Genomic DNA, 21,616 nt, shown 5'->3' with positions numbered 1-21,616 from the left:
GATGCTCTGTTTGATCTTGGGTTCTCACAGCCTGCAAAGCTCTCTCTGGCTCTGATCAGCCCACACTGCTTCATTGTGTAGAAGTTGGACTCTCACAATAAGCAGGACTGATTTTCCCCATCCTTGCATGGTCTTTTACCTCTGTGCAAAATGATCATGAAATGCTACCATTGTGGTGTAGTGCTATTTTGCATTCCCTCAGCATAGATGTGATTAATCATAAAAAGGTGCAGAATGACAAAAAAAAATCAGGTCCTAGGATGTTTATACAAGGACACCACTGAGGGAGAGCGAAGGCTGGGGGCAGTAGCTCCCCTAAATTTTGAACCCTTGGATTTCATACTTGAGGTGTGCATAAAGCTGCATGCCCTGGCTCCAGAGGCAGTTCTTAAATGCAACAGAGTTTGAGTTGCTTGCAGTTTTGTTATAAAGACAGGGAGGCAGGTAATTAAGAACAACAAATGACTGGTCAGTCAAGTAACTGAAGCATCATTAGATCATTATGAAATGACACTTAAAAGGTAAGGAGAAAAAAGAGTAAGAATGAGTGTTGTGCTGCTGGGATTTGCATTTGGACCAGTACAGTTACATTTATAAATGTTCTAGAAAAAGGGGTAAACAGTGAGGTGGCAAAATGTGCAGATACTACAAAATTACTCAAAATAGTTAAGAAGAACATAACATAAGAATGGCCATACTGGGTAAGACCAAAGGTCTATCCAGCCCAGTACCCTGTCTGCCGATAGTGGCCAATGCCAGGTGTCCCAGAAGGAGTGAACTGAATAGGTACTGATCAAGCGATCTCTCCCCTGCCATCCATCTCCACCCTCTGACAAACAGAGGCTAGGGACATCATTCCTTACCCATCCCGGCTAATAGCCATTAATGGACTTAACCTCCATGAATTTATCTAGTTCTCTTTTAAACCCTGTTATAGTCCTAGCCTTCACAACCTCCTCAGGCAAGGAGTTCCACAGATTGACTGTGCGCTGTGTGAAGAACTTCCTTTTGTTTGTTTTAAACCTGCTGCCCATTAGTTTCATTTGGTGGCCCCCTAGTTCTTGTATTATGAGAACAAGTAAATAACTTTTCTTTATTCACTTTCTCCACACCACTCATGATTTTATAGACCTCTACCCTATCTCCCCTTAGTCTCCTCTTTTCCAAGCTGAAAAGTCCCAGTCTCTTTAATCCCTCCTCATATGGGACCCATTCCAACCCCCCTAATAATTTTAGTTGCCCTTCTCTGAACCTTTTCCAATGCCAGTATATCTTTTTTGAGATGAGAACATAGTATTTCAGATGTGGGCGTACCATACATTTATATAAGGGCAATAAGATATTCTCTGTCTTATTCTCTATGCGTTTTTTAATGATTTCTAACATCCTGTTTGCTTTTTTGACTGCCGCTGCACACTGCATGGATGTCTTCAAAGAACTATCCATGATGACTCCAAGATCTCTTTCCTGATTAGTTGTAGCTAAATTAGCCCCCATCATATTATATGTATAGTTGGGGTTATTTTATCCAATGTGTATTACTTTACATTTATCCACATTAAATTTCATTTGCCATTTTGTTGCCCAGTCACTTAGTTTGGTGAGATCTTTTTGAAGTTCTTCACAGTCTGCTTTGGCCTTAACTACCTTGAGCAGTTTAGTATCATCTGCAAACTTTGCACCTCACTGTTTACCCCTTTCTCCAGATCATTTATGAATAAGTTGAATAGGATTGGTCCTAGGATTGACCCGTGGGGAACACCCCTCTCCATTCTGAAAATTTACCATTTATTCTTACCCTTTGTTTCCTGTCTTTTAACCAGTTCTCAGTCCATGAAAGGATCTTTCCTCTTATCCCATGACAACTTAATTTATGTAAGAGCCTTTGGTGAGGGACCTTGTCAAAGGCTTTCTGGAAATCTAAGTACACTATATCTACTGGATACCCATTGTCCACATGTTTGTTGACCCCTTCAAAGAATTCTAGTAAGACATTGTTTCCCTTTTACAGAAACCATGTTGACTTTTGCCCAACAAATTATGTTCTATGTGTCTGACAATTTTATTCTTTACAATTGTTTCAACTAATTTGCCCGGTACTGACGTTAGACTTACCGGTCTGTAATTGCTGGGATCGCCAATAGAGCCATTTTTAAATATTGGCGTTAAATTAGCTATCTTTCAGTCATTAGGTACAGAAGCTGATTCAAAGGATAGGTTACAAACCATACTTAATAGTTCCACAATTTCACATTTGAGTTCTTTCAGAACTCTTGCGTGAATTCCGTCCGGTCCCAGTGACTTGTTACTGTTAAGTTTATCAATTGAATTCCAAAACCTCCTCTAATGACACTTCAATCTGTGACAAGTCCTCAGATTTGTCACCTACAAAGGACGGGTCAGGTTGGGAATCTCCCTAACATCCTCAGCTGTGAAGACGGAAACAAAGAATTATTTTAGTTTTTCCGCAATAACTTTATCGTCTTTAAGTACTCCTTTTGTATCTCTATCATCCAGAGGCCCTACTGGTGGTTTAGCAGGCTTCCTGTTTCTGATGTACTTAAAAGCCTTTTATTATTACCTTGGGAGTTTTTGGCTAGCTGTTCTTCAAACTCCTTTTCTTATTACATTTTTACACTTAATTTGGCAGTGTTTATGCTCCTTTCTATTTACCTCACTAGGATTTGACTTCCACTTTTTAAAAGATGCCTTTTTATCTCTCACTGCTTCTTTTACAGAAAAAAACAACAAATGGTTAGTTCAAGTGGCAGAGTGCTTCCTTAGCATGTGAGAGACAGTGGGATCGATACCTACATTGTCCAGTGATGGGGGAGACCCCATTTATTAATCTATAAAGTGCTACCAGACCATTTGTTGTTTTTTTCTGTAACAGACTAGCTTGGCTGTCCACTGATGCTTCTTTTACATGGTTGTTAAACCACGGTGGCTCTTTTTTAGTTTTACTATGTTTTTTAATTTGGGGTATATATTTAAGTTGGGCCTCTATTATGGAGTCTTTGAAAAGTGTCCATGCAGCTTGCAGGGCTTATACTTTAATCACTGTACCTTTTAATTTCTGTTTAACTAATCTCATTTTTGCATAGTTCCCCTTTTTGAAATTAAATGACACAGTGTTGGGCTGCTGAGGTGTTCTTCTCACCACAGGAATGCTAAATGTTATTATATTATGGTCACTATTCCCAAGCAGTACTGTTATAGTTAACTCTTGGATCAGATCCTGCGTGCCAATCAGGACTAAATCGAGAATTGCCTCTCCTCATGTGGGTTCCTGTACCAGCTGCTCCAAGAAGCAGTTGTTTAAGGTATCAAGAAATTTTGTCTCTGCATCTTGTCCTGAGGTGACATGTCAATATGGGGAGAGTTGAAATCCCCTGCTATTATTGAGTTCTTTATTTTGATAGCCTCTCTAATCTCCCTTAGCATTTCATAGTCACTGTTACTGTCCTGGTCGATAATAGATCCCTACTCTTATATTCTTATTAGAGCAGAAAATTACTATCCATAGAGATTCTATGGAACATGTTGATTCATTTAAGATTTTTACTTCATTTGATTGTAAATTTTCTTTCATGTATAGTGCCACTCCCCCATTACTAATACCTGCCTTTTCCTAATGACTGGAGTTCCCTCCCCCAGAGAGGAACCTGAGGATACCCCAACATCTGGCAGGTGGGTCCCAACTATGGGAAAGTTTCCCTTTGCTCTCGTTGACTGCTCTCCTTCCCTGAGCCTTTCATATTCCTTAACAGCGCAGGGGCTATCTGACTGGAGGTGGGACAATTCTACAGTGTCCCAGAAAGCCTCATCAACATATCTCTCTGCCTCCTTCAGCTCCTCTAGTTCAGCCACCCTAGCCTCCAAAGCCCGTACACAGTCTCTGAGGGCCAGGAGCTCCTTGCACCAAATGCACACATATACCACCCGCCCACAGGGCAGGTAATCATACATGCTACACTGAGTGCAATAAACAGGATAGCCTCCCACTCTGCTTCTGGGCTTCTGTCTGCATTCTGTCCTACAGCTACCTAGATTATTGATAGGGTATTTAGTTAAATCAGGAAGTTTTGATTAAAACTTTAAACTAAACTATGAAGAGTGGCAAATCTACCTCGGCCCCTTCCCACTCCCCTTCCAAACTCCCTCTCAAAACTCCTTATTTGCTTTCCCTGGTCGCTGATTCACTGTTTTATAAAGCCCTGGACTTCCTGATAGTCCAGCCCTCTAAATAAGGCTCAGCCAATGAACAGAGGCTTCTAGATTTCAAACCTTTAGAAGCTCACAGCTTCCAACTGCTGGCCACAGTACATGCTCCTTCAAACAAACAAACCAAACACAAGCTCAGCATATAGCAAGTAACACACAAACACACACTACAGACAACCACTTATCTCAAGGGTCCTGTATTTCCTCCTCCTTTACCTGGAGAACTCCTTCTCAAAACTCCTTGTTTGCTGTCCCTGTTTGCAAAGCTGACTGCAAAGAGTTACAAATGGGTCTCTGAAAACTGGGTGATTGGGTAACATAAGGGCAGATGGAATCCAGTGTTGTTAAATGCAAAGTAAGACACCTGCAAAAACATATAACTACGTATAAAAATAATGGGTAGTTGCCTGAAAACGTCTACTCAATATGCTGTGGCAATCTATAAACAAGAAAGCTAACAGACTATTGGGAATCATTAGGAAAGGAACAGATAAATATATTGAGGCAATATGATATGTTCTGTCTTAAGTCATTATATGTCCACATCTTGAATACTGCATGCAGATCTGGTTACCCCATCTAAAAAAAGATAAATTGGATTTGGAGATGGTCCAGAAAGGGCAACAGAAATGATTAGGGGTAAGGAACAACTTCCATATGAAGAGAGGTTAGCAAGACTAGTACTGTTCAGCTTGGAAAAAAAATGACAAAAGGGTGGGGGGATATGTTACAGGTCTAGAAAATCATGAATGGTGTAGAAAAATAGAATAAGAAAATGTTATTCATTCCTTCACTAACATAACTCAAGAAGCTGAGACAATTAAATGTATAGGCAGGAGATTTAAAACATACAAAACAAATTATTTCTTCACAGTCAACATGTGGAACTCTTTGCCAGGAGAAGATGGAAAGGCCCACAGTATAGCCATTCTGATCTTATATAGAGGTCAAAAGTATCTGCCCCCAGCTTTAATCCACTAGACCCTAGTCCACTTCTAGAGCTGAGATAGAGCCCAAGAGTCCTGAAGTCACTCTCTCCCCATTAAGTTAGTAACAAAGTAAGACTATTGTGGCAGAGTTCTAGGCTGTGCCCTGTGGGTCCTGCGCTCCTTAGGCAGTTATTATATGCTTCAGAGGCTCGCTGTGACTCTCTACGCTGTCTCTGATGCTTTTCTAGAGGTCAGAGTTGCAGCTTATTGAGCCATTTCCATCCTTGGCAAAGTCAATGAATGGGGAGGGAGAAATCCCTCCATAAATCCTGGGCCTTCTTTTTCCAGAATTAGTTATTTCTGTGGTGCAGGAACCCAGGCCCACTCACTACTCCAGGTTCTGGCCCAAGAACCCTAGGCAGAGGTAACTGCTCAGGGTCTTTCACTCTAGTCCTAAGACAGCAGCTTTTTACCTGGGCCGCTTCTCCAACTAGTACCTTTTCTCTGGTACTTGACTGAATCTTTCTCTTCTCAGCTTCTCCGCAAACACACTTCCTCCACTCAGTCCATCCCTCTTCTTCCTCCTGTCTTACCTTAGGGAAATCTTTTATAGCAGCTCCCCTAGCTCTTGGAAAGAGGTGATGTATGTGGGAGAGCAAATGGGATTGGTCCCCCCAGTTTGCTCCTTGGCTTGTACTGAGCATGCTCAGTAAGAGTGCTGAAGCTGCTGTCCTCAGTCAGCCCCCTTACCTCCACCATATGCACAGGTTGCCCCCACTCATAGTCAAAATCTGAAACAGCAACCCTATAGACAGAATACCAGAGCTGATCGCTCTCCTTTTTTCCTTTAGGTTTAATCTGTTAGAAATAGCCATCAGCTCACAAAAGAAAATTTTAAAAGATTCAGCAAAGTCTGCAAATAAGCCTGTGTATTAAAAGATATTAAAAAGCTGATGCGTGGATAACTCCTGCTAGGGACTATTGTCTGACCTCCTCCTACAGTTTTAATTTTCCTTCTCCCATTTTCATTGCTCTGGACCATTCTTCAAAGCAGATCAATGGGCATGCTACTAGTAAACATGAAAAAAGAATGCAAGATCCAAAAATCTTTCCCAGACTCCACTTGTTTTTTGGAAATGACTTGCCTTCCCCTGGCAATGCCTTTGTCTTCCTCTCATTTTTCACTTATCATTGAGCCAATGCAAGTCTTTTTATTTAGGAAAAAATTTAAGAGCCTGATTCTTATCTTACTCTGGTTTCATGCCTGTGTGCATGCATTGACTTAAATTGAGTCACTTCTGATTCTCCCTAGTGTGAAAGGAACATCAGGTTCAAAACCTTCCTGGTCTGATTCTATTCAGTCATTTCAGTGTGTAAATCAAGGGTAACCCTGTTGAAGCCTGTGGAGTTACACTGGGGTAAAATTAATCCAAGGCCTCGTTTTTTAAATGGACATTATTTCAAGCTGAGTCTGTGGTCAATGGGTTTTAAGTGCATGCTTAAAGTTAAGCCTTTGCTTTAGTGCTTTGCTGAATCTGGATCTAAAAGAGGTCATACTCAGATCCTATGTGTTCAGGTATTTAGGATTCCTGATGTCTGAATTGTTTCATAGAAAGTGAAAATTAGAAGCTGAGCTCCTGGTTGATAATGATGATAAGTTCCTGGCTAATGGTACAGTTTTGTGGTGTTGAAAGCAAAGATAGTTTTACCTTTATGCCCCACAATGTAGTGCAGCAAATACTAATTTATTCATGCCACATCATTCCCTCAGTACAACAGAGAATTAAATCAACAGCGTTCATAGACAGTGTGGTCCAGTGGTTGTGGTTCTGGGCCAGGAGTAAGGAGAGCTAGGTACTATTCCTGGTTTTGCCAATGACTTTGTGCAAGTAACCCCTTGGTTCTGCTTCCCTTCCCGCTCTGTCTATCTCTCGTCTGTTTAGACTGTAAACTCTTCATGGCAGAATTCACCTCTTGCTACATGTGTTTTCAGTGCCTTGTGTAATGGGGGTCTGTATGAGCCTGCCAGCCAGGGTAGAAACATCTCTTGAGCTGTTTGGGAAGCTCATTCCCAGTGGCACTGCAGACATACCCTTAAGGGGGAAGGGGCACTAGGCTAGCCAGCCCTGGTCTGTTAGCCCTGCCTGTGCCATAGCTAGCTGCTGCCCAGCCCAAGAGGACTGGATACATTAGCATCAGGTGACACGGAATCATTTGGGCCTCCTGGGAGAGCTGAGATAACTCAATTTGCAGGAAGATCTACAGGGAACAAGTTGGGCTTTGTGGGAAGAGTTGAAAGACTCCAGGAATGGAGCCAGCATGCTATGGGTAGCTCCATGGGGAGCTGAGACTGTGAAGGGACTGCAGGAAAGCATGTTCTGTGCCAGAGCAGGGAGCCTTAAAAGGATCCCAGATAGTGCTGAGAAGAGGAACTAAGGTGAGGCAAAAGTACTTTTGGATTGTTTGGACTGAACTTTGAAAGTGACCTTGCTGGATGACTGAACCATGTGGATTCCCTGGGGGAGGCACAAAACCCCAGTGACAAGAAAGTGGTGCAGAGTGCCGGCAAGAGCCATGCTTGGCCAGCAGGGAGTGCTATGGGGAAGCCAGGACCTATAACTGACTCTGGTCTGTGTCTAACATCAAATGGCTACCACAATGCAAATAGGAAACCACTACACTATAAAAACTAGTAGTGAACAGATGTGGAGGCAACCAGTTTATTTAAAAGGTTTCTGTTGTACTTGCTACTCTTTAGTGTTAAAAGGAGTAGTGACTTTCTATAACAACCACTAATTCTATTAAATGTTTTGCTGGGCTCAATAATAAAAAAAGTGAAAAATATTTCCTTTTTTCTGAAATATCTGTCACTCCAGGTACTGCAGCTGGGCTCTGAAATCCTTCCACAATACAAACAAGAGGCACCAAAGACTCCTCCACATATCATTCTACATTATTGTGTTTTCAAGACCACCTGGGACTGGATCATCCTGATTTTAACCTTCTACACTGCTATTTTGGTCCCATACAATGTCTCCTTTAAAACTAAACAGAACAATGTGGCCTGGCTGGTGGTAGATAGCATTGTAGATGTTATATTTTTAGTGGATATTGTACTTAATTTCCATACCACCTTCGTCGGGCCAGCTGGAGAGGTGATCTCTGACCCAAAGCTGATCCGCATGAACTACCTGAAGACCTGGTTCGTGATTGATCTGCTTTCATGCTTGCCGTATGATGTCATCAATGCCTTTGAGAATGTTGATGAGGTTAGTACACCAGCCTCATTTCCAGTACTCTTATTTTTGTTTTTTAATCCTTCCCCTCCTAAAAAAAGAAGAAATTGATACTTGTAAATATTCTGGCTTAGTGTATGAGCATGTCTCCCTTTAGTGGTCCACAGCAATTGTTGCTGCATATTCATATCTATGCAACATAATGTAGATACTGTCTTGCACGTACCACCTCCAATACCAGGACTGGCCCTAAATGTGTTGCCACGTAGGCTGGAAAACCATTTTGGTCCTTGCCCTGGGCAGACTAGCCAAATGTGTTCCCTCCCCAAAATGGACAAGTACTCCTGGAAGTTAGTGCTCAGGGCAAGTGCCCTGATTGCTGACCCTGTTGTCTCCTATTGGCGACTGAATAACATACCATTGGCAATTAGTGACAAATTTTATAGGGCAAGTAAGATCAGGAAATTGTTCACTGTTCTTATGCACTGTCTTTGATGTGCAGCTAGAAAGGAGGCAGGCAGCCTGCATGATATGGCTAGCAAGCTCTCTGCAGACTACGGTTGTCCATGCACCATGGCTTGAAAGACATGGCACAGCAAACGTTTACCAGAAACTACCTTTCTGCAGCTTGGCTTAATGACTTAATGCCTAGGAGAAGGGCCCGAAGAGAAATCATGGAACTTTCCCTCCATCCTTGTTCCCCTTTTTCAGGGCCAGCCATAAGCCAGCTGAGGAGCAAGACACTTCCTTGGGCTAATTCCAAGGAGGTAGATTGTAGCTTTAACAGTTTTACTTCTAGGCATTTAGACTAGATTGCACATAACAAAAATGGATCATCTTATATATTAGAGATATGTACAAATTGTTTATAAAGGGTGGTTAAATAACTAATGGATAGCTCAATACATTGTTAGTTTGTAAATATGAGTCTAACAGGTTGCTTATAATCAACTATAACATCATGTAGCAATGTGCTATAACTAGCTGCAACAATGCTTGTAGTAATGCGCTCATGATGAAGTTAACAGGATTACTCAACATATTATGTGTCCGAGCCACATCCTCCCCCTTCCCTTATTTAGTGGGACTCACTCCCACCTTCTGTTGTGATGCAAGTTCTCAGTTTGCAATCCTGTGAACGGTTATTTTTGTTGCACTGAGAGACCCTTTTAGAAAACTACTCATGCCTGTCACATGCTTCTAATATCTATTAATTGTTTATTCATCCTTTATAAAAAGAACCTTAATGTAAAGTGTAACCTATCTATCCTGATTTCATGACAGATTTCTTAATTTCACTGGACACTAGTTTTCAAGCTAATACCATAAAACAACATAACTTCTTGTATGATTACATAAAATAGCCATGGGAAACAAAGAATCATTCATCTCATTAGATCCATGTAAAATATTAGTTTTCCCCCTTTGACTGGGGATAGGAAGGAAAACTATTAAGTGCAAAGAAGCAGATGTAATGGTATCTGAGATTTAATTCCCTTAAGGTAGTTTTTGTTTTTCATACAGCTGCAGACTGAAATAACACAGGTGAAATCACCCCTAAAACCTTGTAAATCCTGTTCTTAAATATTCGTTTGTCACAAATTCTGGCAAAGGGAAGACTTCTGTGCAAGACGCTGACATTTTGCTGTAGTGGATAATCATGGTACTGATAAAGCAATAGAAAGATTGGTCACATGATCAGTAGCTGCCATCTACAGTAGAGTTTATAAATGTATGTGGTGTCTACAGTAGAGTTAAAAACCCCAAAATAAATAACTAGATGAATTTCTTTACATTCCTAGAACAGTAGCAAATCATCGCTGACCTGCTGGAGAAGCCCTGGATAACCTTAGTCTGCTTCTGGTAGGGTGACAAACAGAACACGCCCAGGTGTGAATGGCTAGAGGCCATCACGCAGAAATGAAAAGCCTGAAAGTGAGCTCAGATATGTACATAGTTACTGCAATGATTTTATGGCATGATTATGATTGTTATACTTGGAACTTGGTTCTCCAGAGTCATAGGATAAAGCTGTCATTCACAGGGGAACAATTGCTTCATACCATGTGATTATCCTATGCTTCTTCAACAGTTTTTAATCAGAAAAATATGTTCTTACTTGTCATTCTAGCTATCACATTCAAGCTAAGAAAACATCTTTCTTGATATTGTTGTTGTAATGCTGTTCACCACTACTTCCCTGAATGGGGCCAGATCCTTAGTTGGCATAAATCAATGTAAATTGAGTAGGAAGCTATGACAATTTACACCACCTGAAGATTTGGGTCAGTGTGTGTTGTTCATTTCATTATGAACTGTTTCAGAGGAGAGCTAAACACAGTCCATCTCTTTGAAGGGCCAAATTTAGAAAGTCTGAGTCTAAGAGTCTCAGAGGCGTAGCTGTGTTAATCTGTATCTGTAAAAAGAAAAAGGAATCCTGTGATACCTTAAAGACTAATGCATTTATTTGGGCATAAGCATTTGTGGCTCAAAACCATCCGATGCATAGACTCCATGCATCTGACAAACTGGTTTTGACCCCTGAAACCTTATGCCCCAAAACATCTGTTAGTTTTTAAGGTGCTATAGGAAACCTTGTTAAATCTGGAGAGAGATCCTAAGTTGCAGTAATTCATACATCTCTTCTACATGATGGCTGTGTCTAGACTGCATCCCTTTTCCGTAAAAGGGATGCAAATTAGACATATCGCAATTGCAAATGAAGTGGGAATTTAAATCTCCCCTGCTTCATTAGCATAAAAATGGCTGCTGCTTTTTTCCGGCTCAGAGCTTTGCCGGAAAAAAGCGCCAGTCTAGACGCGGATCTTTTGGAAAATAAAGCCTTTTCCGAAAGATCCCTCTCGTGCAAAAACCCCCGCTCTCCATCCACACATGCCTTTTTGTGAAAGAGCTCTTGCGCAAAAAGGCATCTTCCTCGTAGAAAGAGGAATACCAATTGTGCAAAACCCCCTCTGTTCTTTCAAAGTTTTTGTGCAAAAATGCGCTTGAGGTGTGGACGCTCTGTGAGTTTTGGCTGAAAAACGGCCATTTTTCTGACAAAACTCTGTAGTGTAGACATAGCCCAAGGATCCTGAACCCTTCAGGGGAAAGAGGCCTCCCATGTCCTTCACTTTAACAGACAGCTCTTTCTCTTTCCCCCTTTGCATCTTCTTCCTGCATCTTGGTAACTTCTAAATTAATGAAGTAATTTTAACTCTCTTGAGCCTATTTTCAATCAGTTTGGCCTGGTTCCCCTATCCAGGCATGTAAGGGGCAGCCAATAGAAGTTGCAGTGATCAGTGTGCTGGGCCCTCTTAAAGCTGCAGGCACCCTGGACAAGCCTTATGGCAGGAATCTGGCCTGAGAGCAGTACCGTCACTATGTGGCTCTCTCTTCCACTGGAATTGCCATTCATGGTGGAGGCTCAAGCTCCCTGAAGCCCTCCTGGGTTTTCCAGGGAGCAGCTCCAAGGGTCCCAGGACCACCCCAGGGGGGACCAAAAGGCACGCCCTGATTTGGTCTGGACCGGAGATTGTGGCTCTCCTCGAGGAGGAGTGACTTCGAAAGCCCCAGGCCAAGCAGTGCAATGCCAAGATTTATTCTCAGATGGCCGAATCCCTGGCAGAGTGAGGTCACCCAGCCCAGACCATGGATCAGGTCTAGAGCACAGTAAAAGAACTCCGCCAGGTGTATGGGAGGGCCACCAAGTGCAGCGCGTGCTCAGGGGCAGGACCCCATACCTGCCCCTACTATGCAGAGCTCCATCATATCCTGGGGGGTGGGGAAAAGTCTTCCTCACCCATCTTGGTGGACTTCGGGATCAAGACCCCTGTAATCACCCTGCTAGAGATCACCCTGGAGAAGGAATAGCAGGAAGGTCACGGCCAGTCTGCCGCGCTGGAGGAGGAGGAGCAGGAGATGGGAACCATGACCCTCTCCCTCAAGCCAGTAGCTGCCAGCCAGGACGGTGTCTGGGAGGGATCTTCAGGTAAGTTGTCACACACACACAGTAGGGGAGGCAGGTGCACAGGGAGCAGAGGAGGGGAGAGGAGTGTTGCTTGGGCTGCAGTCTGTGCACGTGCAACCATGTGCAGCAGGAGGGTGTGGCATATGGACGCAGCAGGCAGCCCCTGAATATGCCCGGGATTCTGCTGCCGGGCTCGGAGAGGCCATACACGTCCTGCCCCCAGGAGAGGGGGTGCCCCCAGTTGGAAGCAGGCTAGCCACAAGGGTGCTGGCACGACCCCACACAGACTGAGGAGTGCCGCACACAGCACACGGGCATGCCTGCACATGCGAGGCAGCAGCTGCTCCCACAGACAGCCCAGCGAGCCATAACTGTATGTGCAGACCCCAGGGAGGGCCAGGCTGCTCCTGGATCCTCTGCCACCCACGAGGAGATCCCACTGTGGCAGTACACTTCTCTTGCCTGCCTGTCCGTGGTGTGTGTGTGTGTGTGCGCGCGCGCGCGCGGGGGGGAGGGGACAGGAAGTGGGCAGTACGGTCCTCTGGGTGTGTCAGGGCCCCATGAGACAGGGCCTGCTGTGCAGGCCACACATGGCCTTGCACCTGGGACATCCCCCTCCTGTGGGCTGCAGGCTGTTGGTCACTGCTCACAGAGGAGGGCAAGGCCTCAGGGAATGTGTCTGCAGGGATGACTGACCGCCTCTCCCTCTTGTGTGTTCTCCACAGCTGGACCTTGCGGGACAGAGGGCCGCCAGAGTCTGGGGCAGCTGCAGATAGGCCAGGGTTCAGGAGGACGTGATGCACCAGCATGTCTGCATTCTCCGGGACATCCAGCACACCCTGGCGTGCAGAGTCAATGAGGACGTGGAGGGGCTGGGACCAATTGATGTCACGTTGTGACACCATGTATGGCAGCATGTTCCATGTGGCGGGACACCCACCTGATGCCTCTGCTCTGGGCTTCCACCCTCCTGTCCCTCCTGCTATGGCCATTGCCCATCCGTCTGCCCAACCTGCAATGCCTCTCATCCCTCGCCATGCCTCTGCTCCCTCCCGTAGCAATGCCCAGGCCCCCTCCCCAAGTGATGCCTATGGCCCCTCCTCCTGCCCCCCTGCCAAAATTGACCCTGTTCTAGCCTCCCCTCCTGCCCACCCTTTTGTGGCCCCCAGACCAACACAGCCCTGTACTGGGCCGCTCAATGGTCTGGTGCTCTGATCGGGATGTGTCCCCCAGTGATGGCTGCCCCACAGTTTGGGAACCCCAGGGCAGCAAATCCAACCATGGTCACCTACATGGACGACCCTCCACAGCAGGGAGTTGATGGCCCTCACCACCTGCAGAAGGAGACAAACACACACACCAAACAGAGAATGAGAGAGAGGGTACATCCCCCTCCCCTACCTACTCCTCCCCCAAACACTCCAGGACTCATCTCCTATGAGGATACTCTCCCTCCCCCCATCCCCACCCAGCAGCAGGTTTTTTGTAGGGGGATGGCGGGCCGCAGGTGGGTGTCGTGTCTCTGGAAAACAGGTGCCAGCCAGGCACAGAGCTCTAGGAAGATGACCTTGGACATTCAAAAGTTCCGTACCCACTTCTGGTTGTTCCACCACTCCAGGCAAGCCGGTCCCACCAGTCCAAATTGGTCTTCAGCCTCCAGAACCTTCTTTGTATAATGGGGGTGTGGTTGCCAGAGCCGCAGCCACCGAGAGGGTCCCCAGAAGAAGCTCAGGGTCAAGGTCCTCCAGGAATAGGAAGGCAGCTGGCAGCAAATGCTGCAAAAACTGCAGCATAGCCGTGTGGCCCAGGGGCACCCCTGGTTCTTTTCTACACCAGCAAGCTATTAATAGAATTTTGGCTTTAATTGTTTCTTGGATTGGTAAGGAAATTCAATTAACTTAAGTCTTTCAGTGACTTAGGGCATGTCTACACTGGGGAAATAACAAGGCAAGTGTCCATTCCAAAATAATGGGCTTGTCATTTTGAAATAATAGCCCCTGCTTGGGATGAGGAATAATGCCTATTTTGAAATTATTTTGAAATAGCATTAATGTGGATGCTCAGCTGCTGCTATTTCAAAATAATTGGCCTCCAGAGGCCTCTCACAGCTCTCTTTGTGTCCACTCTGGCCACACAACAGACAACTCCACTGCTCCCCTTCTCCTGCACTCTTTAAAGCAGCAGGCAGAAGGGAAAGGGCTTGTGGCACCACACTGGCCCTGCTAGCTCTGGGTCACACAGCAGCCTCCTTTTGTGGAGCCATGAGCGACTCCTGCACCCCCTCTGAGTCCCCCATGGCTGCAAGCATGCCTGCAGCCACCTCACAAGCCCCTGGCTGGGGAGAAAGGGGGAACCGGCCTGGAGTGGTGCAGAATTCCTGCAACTCATTGCAGTTTGGGGCGAGGAGACAAACCTCCAGGATCTCCACAGCAGATGCTGAAATGCTGATGCGTATCGATGGATGGCTGCCACCCTGGCCCAGAAGGGGCACAGTCACACCCTAGACGAAGAGTGGATGAAAATTAAAGAACTGCGTCAGGCTTACACAAAGGCCAGGGAACAATGTTCCTGCTCTGGGGCAACACCACAGACCTGCCGCTTTTATAAGAAGCTGGATGTCATCCTGGGACCGGGGGCAGTCACTTCCCTTCTCCCCTCATTGTCAACTCCAGCTAAGACATGCCCGTTGTCAGCCTCCACGAGTGGGGCTGTGAAGGAGGATGGCCTAGACACCATGCCTATCAGCCAGGAGATCGTCATCTGCCTGGAGCTGGTCCCCCCACTCCTAGGATGTCTCCAAGGGCTCGGATGAGGCTGGGGAAGGTAGTTCAGGTGAGTTCCATCATTTTCCCTATACACACATGGGGGTAGGTAGCAAGGGGCTTGCACACTCCTCACAGCCTTCTTGGCCTGGGGGTTGCATAATAGCCTGTGCACGTGCACACATGGTACAACAGTCTGGAGCAGTCAGCTCCATGACACTCCTTCTTGCAGGTTACTGCACAGGGCTGCCTTACTCCAGCCTCCGTGGTAGGACACCTTCCCATGACAAGCCCCCACTAAGAAGGGTTTTGGAGAGACAGTAGTGCCACACACAGCACAGGCTCATGCTCACACTTCTCAGGCAGCTCTCCTGCTCAAGTATAGTGATGCGGCAGATGCTGATTCCCTGCATGGGAACCTCCAGGGAGAAGAAGCAGGAACCCCAGTAGTAATCTCCCCAGAAAGTGGCATCTGCTGCTCACACACACCTCCCCCAACATCCTTCCCTTCTGCTCCAGTGGGCAGAGATAGAGGTTCTCTTTCTGTGGGATGCTGCCAGTGCTGGACCAGGCGTGTGTGGGACATGGAAGGAAGCCGAGCTGCTCCGTCCTCACCTTCCACTCACAGGCTCCTGGCTTGGCTGGCACCTGCCTATGTCTGCTTGTCCCTGGACAGTGGGTGTAGTGAGGCTCTCCTGGGATGTCTGTGCCCCTGCAGGAAAGTGCCTGCTGTTTAGATAACATATGGCCTTGCTCAAAGCACATCACCATCATCTGAACCGAGACCTTCGGTGTGGGCTCAGATTAGGGCTAAACTTCATGAACGCTGTCTCCTGGGATGACTGCCCTTCTCACTTTTCTTAACAGCTGTGAGCGTGGGGGACCTGGTGTGGGAATACCTTGAGTGCCTCCATTCCTGCAGCTGCAACTTTGAGGAGGAGCACCAGGAGTGCTGGGCTGACCGGGAGCTGAGGCAGATGATCTGGGAGCAGCGGTCATGCCAGCATGAGACTATGTGCTCCTTGATCACCACCAAGTGCCTGGTCGCGGCTATGGACCCATCCACCAGCTCCTACCCCCACAACTCCCAGACCGACTCCCAGGACATACCATCCAACTCTCAGCACCCACCCTTGCAGCTTCTCCTCCTAGCCCCCCAGGGGCCACAAAAACATGGCAGTGGGATCTCCTAGGCAGCCAAAGTGTCCCAAGGTACCCAAGCCAGATGCCAGTTCCAACCCCATTCCTGAGTTCCTCCTTCCCCTCCTAGGTTTTTTCCCAGTCCCTCCCCTGTTGTATATTCCCCAAATAAAAATTACAGTTGTGTTTGCAGACAAAAACTCTCCCTCAAGGATGAGCCTCTCAGTATCTGCCCCCCATCCTGGCAAGAAATTTCCCTTGTGCTCTCACATATATTGTGGAGCACATAGCAGGCCGCCACCACCTGGGGGATGTTCCAGTCACCAGTGTCTAGGTGGGTGAGGAGACTCCGGAACCTCTCCTTGGGGTAGCCAAAGGCACCCTCCACCACTATGCAGCACCTGCTGAGCCTGGTGTTGAAGGTCTCTTTAGTGGGGTCCAGGCTGCCTGTCTAGGGCTTCATCAGCCAGGGGAGCAAAGGGTAGGCTGTATTGCCAGGATAAACATGGGCATTTCCACTTCCCTGACCCTGATGGTGTGGACAGGGAAAAAGGTGCCAGCGTGCATCCTTTGGAAGAGGCTTGCATTCCTGAAGATGTGGGCATCATGCGCTTTCCCCAACCACCCCACGTAAATGTCTGTGAACCAGCCCCAGGGGTCCAAAAGGGCCTGTAGCGTGATTGAAAAGTGCCCCTTCCTATTGATATAATTGGAGGACCCATGGTTGGGGGCCAGGATGGGGATGCCATCAATGGTCCTCCACCCCGCAGTTGGGGAAGTCCATGGCAGCAAAATCAGTGACTGGAGTCCACGGTGCCCAGGGGGATGACCCTCCGCAGCAGGATGGTGTTGATGGCCTTCACCACCTATAGAATCGCAGAAACATAGAATCACAGGGTTGCAAGAGTCCTTGGGACCAACCAACACAGGACCAACCCCAGCTAAATCAACCCAGCCAGGGCTGTGTCAAGTCAGGGCTTAAAACCCTCTAGGGATGGAGATTCCACCCCCTCCCTAGGGAACCCATTCCAGTGCTTCACCACCCTTCTAGTGAAATAGTAAGGGAGTCAAACCTGCATGAGCACAGCCCAACCATCAATCACCTCCAGCGCTGGAGCCCCAAGCCCTTTAAGTCGCCACAGGAGTGTGGCACCAAGGTGGTGATGGTGGGGCCCCAGCACTATGTTCCCAGGAGCAGCACTGAGCTACCAGGCTGTCTCTGGCCCTGCCCCTTCTGCCCAAGACCCTGCCTCTTCTGGGGCATGGAGCTGCCCCCACCCACTTGCCTGGGGGCCTTCAGTGGTTGTCAGCCTTGCTGGGCCCACTAAAAAGTACAAAGTGGGTCATGGCGGGGTCCCCAGCCCCACCCTCTCCTCCATGAGGTTAAAGCAGGCCCTGAGGTCTAGTCTGTGCCCTGAGGGGATGGGGTAGGGAGGGTCCAGGCCCTCCCTTTCCACCAGACCCCAACCCAGGGCTCTAGTAGTGGTGGGTGGTTCCCACCACTGGCTTGGCAGGGGGTTCTCCCCAAAACACACCAAGCCCACTAGGGAGTTCCCGGCCCCTTGCCCTGGGTTGCTTCCTACCCCAGCCCTGTGACCGACAGAGACCCCACCTGGAAACGCTGGGCTGGCGGTAGCAGCGGCAATGTCAGCAGATCCCATGTCTGTGGCAGCAGCGAAGGGGTTGTCCACTGCGGCGGGGCAGGCAGCCCCCCAGAGTTGGCATTGTGGACGTGCTCAAACCGGGGACGGTAGCGGCAGCAGTCCCAACGGCTCTAGTTCCAGCAGCAGGTCCAGCTGTGGCTCTGCAGTTTGAGCCACAACTCCTTCCTCCCCAGAGGTCTGCCCCAACTGAGTAGCCCGGCAGCCTTTTATACTGAGGCTGCACTGCGAGCATGCCCAGCAGGGCTGTGGGGGAAGGGCATATTCTACCCAATAGACAAGCCCTCCTCCCCCCTGTTCAGTATGGGGCAGGCTAGCCCCGTCACATGGGGATTTTTTTCCCACTCTCTAGAATATATGTTTTTACCAGGCTGAATTCTTGTTGGCTTTAAGGTACTTTATTGGAATTTTGGTTCAAACTTTCTTTCATCTGACTTACCTCTCCCAAGCCCATGTTCTAGCTGAGCCTCCAGCATAACCCAAGGGAAACCATCAGATATAACCCAAGATAAGCTGATCATTCTAACGGGCTCTGCTGGAATTTCCATCAGGTTGCATTAGAGGAGAGTTGCTTCATATTTACATATTTTCTCTTGAACCTGTTATCAACTCATATCTTAAAGGGTTTTACTCAGACCTAAGGTAGGTAGATACTCACTGACTAACAGCTTCAAGAATAGGTCTTATGATATGATTGCCATTCAGTCTGTTTCTACAAGCTACTGGTAACCCTTTATTAATCAACTGTAAGTTGTATAGTAATATGGCTGTATAATTGACCAACTCTCATTTGAATTAGGCATGTCATAGCCATTCTGTAAGGACATCACTTCAATTTACAGGTTAGCAAAGGTGGCTTATGTACATAGGGAAATCACAGGAGTTACCCTCCTTTAAAGTTCTGAGTGTAAAAATCTCCTAGCAAATGGAATCATACACACCTGACAAACAACTAATATATAATATGAATAAATCATGATACTAGCATACACTCTCCCCTCCCCTCCCCAGTCTCAGGTATGTCTCCCACAGTCACTGAATCTAATAGAACAACCAATTTGCCCTCAGAACTACTATCGATACAGGTTTAGGACTTTATAGATTATGGTTGCTATTGTGGTTATTGCAGCTTTAAGGTTATTGCAGCTTTAAGGTTTAATTGTGTGTAGCAGAGTTTGAAATAACCTTGTCAGCTGTAGCTGTAATCTGAATTTAAGATTGAGGCTGGGCTGGATGGAGCCTTATGACAAGGACTTTCTCACTGAGCTAATTTGATTATTTTTGTTGCAGGTTCATTTTTTGGCTAGAGGCAGTCCCCAGGTTACGTACAAGATAGGGACTGTAGGTTTGTTCTTAAGTTGAATCTGTATGTAAGTCGGAACTGGCGTCAGCCGCTGCTGAAACTGATCAGTTTCAACTGCGGCTGAATCTGGATGCCAGTTCTGACTTACATACAGATTCAACTTAAGAACCCCAGGCGTCCCCAAGTCAGCTGCTGCTGAAACTGATCAGCGGCTGATTTCAGGAAGCCTGGGGCAGAGCAACTCTGCCTCGGGCTTCCTGTAGTCAGCCGCTGGTCAGTTTCAGCAGTGGCTGACTTGGGGACGCCTGGGGCAGAGAGCTGGGGTGCTGCTGGGTTGCTCCAGTAGCGGCTCCTCAGCGCTACTGGAGCAACCCAGCAGCACCCCAGCTGCTCTGCCCCAGGCGTCCTGATTCAGCCGCTGCTGAAACTGACCAGCAGTGGATGAAGCAGGACGCCTGGGGCAGAGCAGCTGGGGTGCTGCCGGGTTGGTCCAGAGCGGCACTGCGGGACCAACCCGGCAGCCCCCAGCCGCTCTACCCCAGGGGTAGGCAAGAAAAGCCTGGTCTGCTGGGGGGGGGGCACTAGCTGCACCCCCACCCCCAGCAGACTAGGGGGACAGGAGCAAAGCCTTGGAGCACGCCCGCAGCGGGAAAGCCCAAGCGCGCTTGGGCTGTCCCGCTGCGGGCGTGCTCCAAGGCTTTGCTCCCCGTCTCCCTGCAGACCAGGGAGACGGAGAGCAAAGCCGCGGAGCACGCCCGCAGTGGGACAGCCCAGGCGCGCCCGGGCTGTCCCGCTGTGGGCGTGCTCCAAGGCTTTGCTTCTGTCCCCCTGGTCTGCTGGGGGGGTCCAGCAAAGCCGCTGGACCCCCCCAGCAGACCAGGGACACCAGAGCAAAGCTGCCGCCTGGGTGGCTTTGCTCGTTTGCCCGGGAGCAAAGCCGCCCAGGCGGCGGCTTTGCTTGGGTGTTCCTGGTCTGCTGGGGGGGGGGGTCCAGCGGCTTTGCTGGATCCCCCCCAGCAGACCAGGGGGACAGGAGCAAAGCCGCCCAGGCGGCGGGAGTCCCGCTGCCTGGGCGGCTTTGCTCCGGGGCAAACGAGCAAAGCCGCCCAGGCAGCGGGACTCCCGCCGCCTGGGCGGCTTTGCTCGGGTGTCCCTGGTGTGCTGGGGGGGGGAGGTCCAGCGGCTTTGCTGGACACCCCCCAGCAGACCAGGGAGACCGGGAGAAGCTTTTCTCGCCCCGGAGGACACGGGTGGCGACCCACCGCCCGTGAGCTCTGGGGCGAGAAAAGCCCCGTTCGTAAGTGCAGATCTGATGTAAGTCGGATCCGCGTAAGTCGGGGACTGCCTGTATTTTGATTTAATTGAAAAAATTTTAGTACCTGAGAACAGAATTTGGTCTGTGGATTTTATTCTTATTGCACTAATGACATTACTTGTGATTCTGAGCAACTGAAAATGTTCTACTTCATGACTGCATTGATTTTAATGACAAAATCACATGTCAAAGGAATCTGTTTTTTGTCTTAAATGCTGCTAGCTGGCATCCTGCAGGAGCAGTTGGGCTCTAGACGGGCATGATTTTCCGTAAATGCTTTTAACAGAAAAGTTTTCCGTTGAAAGCATTTGCGGAAAAGAGCGTCTAGATTGGCACGGTCGCTTTTCCGCAAAAAGTGCTTTTGCGGAAAAGCGTCCGTGCCAATCTAGACGTGCTTTTCCGCAAAAAAGCCCTGATCCCCATTTTCGCAATGCGCAATGCGCAAAAGGACTTTTGCCCGAACGGGAGCAGCATAGTATTTCCGCAAGAAGCACTGATTTCAGACAGTTGGAAGTCAGTGTTGTGGAAATTCAAGCAGCCAGTGTAGAAAGCTGGCAAGTTTTTGCTGAAAAACTGGCCAGTCTAGACACAGCCTTGCTGTGTAAGTGCTTAAAAGGCAGAACCAGCTAATTTGTTAAAGCTGAGGCTTTAGCTTTTATTTTCATTTAGGGTCTGATTCTGCTCCCACTGAAATCAGTGCATCCAGTATTAAGTAACCAAATTGCAGATGAAGAGAGAATTGTGACATAGAAGCTATTATACAGCTCAGCCACTGGGCTAGGTTTTGCCTTCTGTTAAACTGGGAAGAACTTAGAGGAATCCTTTCCCCACTCCACTCTAATCAATAGAAAAGGGTCACTTCTCAGAGCAGTAGGAGACAATATTGGTGAATATGTCAGTCTTTGCAGTTCATTTCCCAGTGGATGCACTTGGTTGGCAAGAGGACTTATTCAGCTGCAATCAGCAAATACACATTAGCTGGTAGTACACACTGTTCCTTATTAGCACAGCAACAAAATATGCCCTATTCTATTGGGCATTGCTCGATGGACTCCTGGCTGGTGAGATAACTGCAGCAG

The 21,616-nt window shown here is 47.6% G+C and overlaps 1 protein-coding gene across 2 annotated transcripts in view; it reads left to right on the top strand.

Moving 5' to 3' along the window:
• The window catches only part of KCNH1 (potassium voltage-gated channel subfamily H member 1), a 256,021-nt gene that overhangs the window by 69,202 nt on the left and 165,203 nt on the right, over nucleotides 1–21,616 (top strand). For both annotated transcript variants that reach the window (XM_075925117.1, XM_075925116.1), the window contains one exon: nucleotides 8,030–8,422. In XM_075925117.1, coding sequence (XP_075781232.1) covers nucleotides 8,030–8,422 — 393 coding nt within the window. The remainder of the gene's footprint in view (nucleotides 1–8,029; nucleotides 8,423–21,616) is intronic.

Source organism: Pelodiscus sinensis, chromosome 3 (genome assembly GCF_049634645.1).
Source record: "Pelodiscus sinensis isolate JC-2024 chromosome 3, ASM4963464v1, whole genome shotgun sequence".
NCBI lineage: Eukaryota > Metazoa > Chordata > Testudines > Trionychidae > Pelodiscus > Pelodiscus sinensis.
The sequence above is the reverse complement of the archived record's forward strand: the minus strand, read 5'-3'. Positions and strand labels throughout refer to the sequence as shown.